Here is a 4,712-nt window from a genome sequence, read left to right on the forward strand (position 1 = left end):
TACCTCAGCACCCCTCAACAGAGCAACCAGAGAGAACAGACCCAGCAGTGAGCTGCTCCCCAAACCACAACGGGGCTTCCTGGAGAACCAGCATCGGCGGGGACCCCCCTGTCACACCCAGCAGAGAAGAATCTACCAAAGGAGACCTGGCTTTGGCCCGAGCACCAGCTCCTTCTCCCCGACGCTTCAGCAGGGGGGCAGCGCTTGGAGGAGAGGCCAGGAGGGGTGAGGTGCTGGGGAAGGGAGGCCCGGAGGGGTGAGGTGTGGGGGAAGGGAAGGCTGCAGGGGGCAGGGAGCTGTTTGGCTGCAGGGGGGCTGGGTGGCACCGCAGACAGGGGAAACACCGTGGAGCTGTGCCCGCCACAAGGCAGCTCCTCCAGGCGTCACCACACTCGGACACATGACGTCTGCCCAGGAGCGGAGGGTCCCTGCTCCCACCACAGCTCCAGCTGTCCCTGCTCCCCACACGCAGGCACTGTGGGGTTTGGCATTTTCATTGTGGGGTGGTTTCTTGTTTGCTTGTTTCTTTTTCCAATGAGAGCAGACACATCACTGCCATGGAGGGAATCGACTCCCTCTTGCCGATGGCACCGCCCAGGCCGGGCTCTGCAGGGGGGACTGTTGTGACCCCAACACACCTGCTGTTCTGGTTTAAGGTCTGTTCCTGCCTGAGCTCTCGGGGTGCTGGTGACATTTGACTTTGCTCAGTTCTTTTTGGTCTTGGGGGTGTCATACTTCCTCTTGCTCGAGTACCACAGCAGCAGCGGGATCCCGATGGAGGGCAGAGTCATCACCCCGAAAGCTGCCCAGTCCAGCTAGAAGGAGAAATTGTGACAAGTCAAAACAAACCACGTGCAGACCAGTCTCAACCATCACATCTTCTACCCTCGAAGCTTCTGACCCAAACCCCACAGCACCAGCTCCTTCACGGAGGGAGCTGGGATGAGAACTCTGCTCTGTCTGCAATTCTTTCCTGGACAATTGATAGGGATCAACTTCAATCCATGCTGGAGTTTTCCAGGTGTACAAACCAGTACAAACCCAACACAAACTGGGTGATGATCTCAATCACCACCTCAAAGGTACTTACAAAGTGAGGGGAGAACCTTCGGTCAAACTCACGCTGAGCCAGGATCCCTCCCTGCCCAGGAGCACTCGTGAAACCAACCTGAGAAAGGGGGGGAAGAGATCGTATTTGCCACGTTTCCTTCTTGCCACAGAGGCCGGCCAGGGTCAGAGCGCAGGGACCTGCCTCATCCCCCAACACGCAGCTCCAAGAGCACAGGGTGGATCTGATCTGAGCAAAAATCCCAGAAATGGTGAACTCACCACAACCTGCCCTCCCTCCTGTGCCAGGTACGTGATGGTGGCAGAGGTGAAGTTGAAGTAACCGGCTTTGAGAGGCCGCAGAACCACCGTGTGGGACACGTTACTTGCTCTGAGAGCCCCAGGTTAAGGAAAACAGCTGTATTTCACCAAAGAAAAGTGAGGAGATGGGCAAAGAGCCTCAAAGCAGGTGGAGAAGTCGCTCCCGATGACAGATCTGTGGTCACAGACACCCAGACCCATCCGGGGCTGATCCAGCTGCTCCCAGGGAGATCATCAAATCCCAGACTGGTTTGGGTTGGGAGGGACCTCAAAGCTCATCCAGTTCCAACCCCCCTGCCAGCAGCAGGGACACCTTCCACTAGACCAGGTTGCTCAAAGCCTCATCCAACCTGGCCGAGAACACTTCCAGGGAGGAGCAGCCACAGCTTCTCTGGCCAACCTGGGACACTGTCTCACCACCCTCACACCAAAGAATTTCCTCCTCACATCTCATCTCCATCTCCCCTGTTCCCTGCCCAGGGTCTGGCATCCTGGAATTTCAGTGACAACGAATGAGGACAGGAGAGCTGCACGGTGCTTGGGGATGGGAGGAATTTCCAAACATGGAAAGATACGGAGCAATCCTGTCCCACTTGACGTTGAGCATCCCAGAGACAATGCCAAAATCTTCCGGGGGGAAGGAATCATCCGACAGCTCCACATCCAGAGCAGCACTGAACGGAACACAGAGAGGGGTGAGATGAGAACCTCAGGCTTGGCATTCGGCTGCACCCAGGAGGGATGACAGCTCCATGCTTGAAAAACTGATTTCTGAAACACAAAAAGGTGCCAACAGAAGGTGGGGAGGAGGGTCAAGGTGCATTAGAAGGAGACTTAAGAAAGAAGGCGGCAAAGCTGAGAAAAACTGCAAAAGAGATGGGAAATCAGCTGTGAGAGAGAGCTCAGGAAAGCACGAGAGGGAGGCTGTGTGCGTGGGGAGCAGCGTGACGAGGCGCAGAATTAACTACACTGCGCCGGCTCATGGCGAGAGCAGCCACAGGGGGAAAGCAGGAAACGGTGAAACAGAGACAACAGAACAGGAAGGGAAAGGGAAATCGTGGAGTCCAACCTTGGAGCACAGCTGGGAAGGGTGGAGTCAGGGGGAGCAGAGGAAACAGCACATCACGGAGCCAAGAAACACTGAAATACCCCATGGACACACACCGACGGACAGACACCGACGGACAGACACCGACGGACAGACACCGACGGACAGACACCGACGGACAGACACCGACGGACAGACACACACACACACAGACACACACACAGACAGACACACACACACACACACACACACACAGACACACACACAGACACACACACACACACACACACACACACACACACACAGACACACACACACACACACACACACACACACACACACAGACACACACACACACACACACACAGGCCAGTGTTAGGAGCTGGGACAGGACTTGCCTGGAGCCGACGTTGTAGATGTTGTACTGCAAAGTCAAGTCCCTGCCCTCCACCGCGTATCTGTTCAGGAGAGACTTGGAGGCCAGGAGCCTGGCGCCCTCCTCGCAGCGCGCCAGGGCCACCAGGGCAAACACGGTGAGAACCGGGAGCTTCATCTGGGAAGAGAAGCAAAGGGAACGTCACTGATCACTGAACTGCAGAGAGAACACGAGCGGGACAGACCCACGAGACGATGGGGCGTTCAGGTGCAGAGGGACAGGAGCAGCTCAACCTTCCCCAGCTGGAGCGATAACGGGTCATCCTGAGCGGGGGTCACCCGGCTCCACAGCCTGCAACCGCCCCCGAAACACCCGCCAGGACGTGGGGACAGAGCGGGACCGCAGCCCCGAATGCCAACCGTGTCCTGGGCTGCAGCAACGGGGGGGTGGGGGGGGAATTGTCCCCTCTGCTCTGCCCTTGGGAGGCCCCAGCTGGAAAACCAGGCCTGGAGCCCCCAGAACAAGAACGATGTGGAGCTGTTGGAGCGGGGCCAGAGGAGAACCAGGAAGATGGTCAGAGGGCTGGAGCACATCTCTGCTGGAGAAAGGCTGAGGGAGCTGGGCTTGTTCAGCCTGGAGAAGAGAAGGCTCCAGGGAGACCTTCTAGTGGCCTCCCAGTACCTGAAGGGGCTCCAGGAAGGCTGGGGAGGGACTTTGGCCAAGGGCAGGGAGTGACAGAACAAGGGGTGATGGCTTGAAAGTGTCAGAGGGGAGATGGAGATGAGATGTGAGGAAGAAATTCTTTGGTGTGAGGGTGGTGAGACAGTGTCCCAGGTTGGCCAGAGAAGCTGTGGCTGCTCCTCCCTGGAAGTGTTCAAGGCCAGGTTGGATGAGGCTTTGAGCAACCTGGTCTAGTGGAAGGTGTCCCTGCTGATGGCAGGGGGGTTGGGACTGGATGAGCTCTCAGGTCCCTTCCCACCCAGACCAGCCTGGGATCCTGTGATCAGCAGGCACAGATGACAGTTTTCTCCCTTTTCAAAGCCCTTTCTCACACCTCAGTAGCTGGCAAAGGTCTCAGATCACAAACCCTCTTCTAGTAACTTTCCGAGCAGAAGCTTTGGCCGTTCACAGTTTCACCACCTTTAGCAATTAACAGTTAATTGCCCCTGCAAAGCAGGACAGCCCAGCACTGTCAGTTCTTCTCCCCATCAAATTCTCTGTTCTCCGAAAGCACCAGCTCCTCATTCCCAACATTTCTTATTCTCTCCTATTTCCAGCCACCAACTCCCTCCAGTGGCCTTTTGGTCCCCACCAGTCCCTGCTTCAGGCCACGTGTCCCAGTTTCTCAGAGCCCAGCACCTCTGGAGCTGGAGACAAGGAGATCACACCACAAAGAAACTTGTCAGTGCTTTTAAACACAAAATCTGCTCAAAAAGCTTCTGTTTAAGGTATGTGGAAAAAAAAAAAACCACAAAAGTTAATAGCCAGACTTTCACAGGTCACTAACAAAACATGACACCATGAAACAGCCAGGTGGGGAACTGAGAAGATAACCCCAAAGAGAAGAATATCACATGATAAAGCAAAGAGAATTGATTGAAGGTGTCCCTGCTGCTGGCAGGTGGTTGGACTGGATGAGCTTTAAAGGTCTCTTCCCACCCAAACCAGTCTGGGATTCCACAATTTAGCGATGCACTGGGCACTGCCGGGTTTATTGTTGGACTCAATGATCTAAAAGGTCTTTTCCCACCCAAAACCATTCTGTAGTTCTACAATTTCCACCCCGGGCTGCTCCTACACATCCACACAGGCCAGAGAGCCAGAGGGGAGCTCGGAGAGACACTGCTCCGTGGAAAACAACCGCCCACCCGGTTTCACTGCCTGCGGGAGACCCAGAGCCCGCCTGGCCCCTCACACACC

At 55.8% G+C, this 4,712-nt stretch overlaps 1 protein-coding gene across 1 annotated transcript; it reads right to left on the reverse strand.

The window, feature by feature from the left end:
* Window positions 1-592: 592 nt before the first annotated feature.
* Window positions 593-2,969, reverse strand: SSR2 (signal sequence receptor subunit 2). Its single transcript, XM_010173810.1, has 5 exons — window positions 2,815-2,969; window positions 1,944-2,042; window positions 1,330-1,438; window positions 1,091-1,168; window positions 593-815 (listed from the first exon to the last, which is right to left on the reverse strand). The coding sequence occupies exons 1-5, from the start codon at window positions 2,967-2,969 to the stop codon at window positions 705-707; spliced, it is 552 nt and encodes a 183-aa protein (XP_010172112.1). The 3' UTR covers window positions 593-704.
* Between the last annotated feature and the right edge of the window lie 1,743 nt (window positions 2,970-4,712).

This window comes from Antrostomus carolinensis, unplaced genomic scaffold, assembly GCF_000700745.2.
Source record: "Antrostomus carolinensis isolate BGI_N321 unplaced genomic scaffold, ASM70074v2 scaffold44428, whole genome shotgun sequence".
Lineage (NCBI taxonomy): Eukaryota > Metazoa > Chordata > Aves > Caprimulgiformes > Caprimulgidae > Antrostomus > Antrostomus carolinensis.

Bases quoted from the DNA above. Each gene is read 5' to 3' on its own strand.
- SSR2 (XM_010173810.1), bottom strand. From the start codon at position 2,969: ATGAAGCTCCCGGTTCTCACCGTGTTTGCCCTGGTGGCCCTGGCGCGC. The intron at 2,043-2,814 runs GCAAGTCCTGTC...TGTTCCGTTCAG, and splicing joins ATCTACAACGTCGGCTCCAG to TGCTGCTCTGGATGTGGAGC. The intron at 1,169-1,329 runs GTGAGTTCACCA...CCCCTTTCTCAG, and splicing joins AGGAGGGAGGGCAGGTTGTG to GTTGGTTTCACGAGTGCTCC.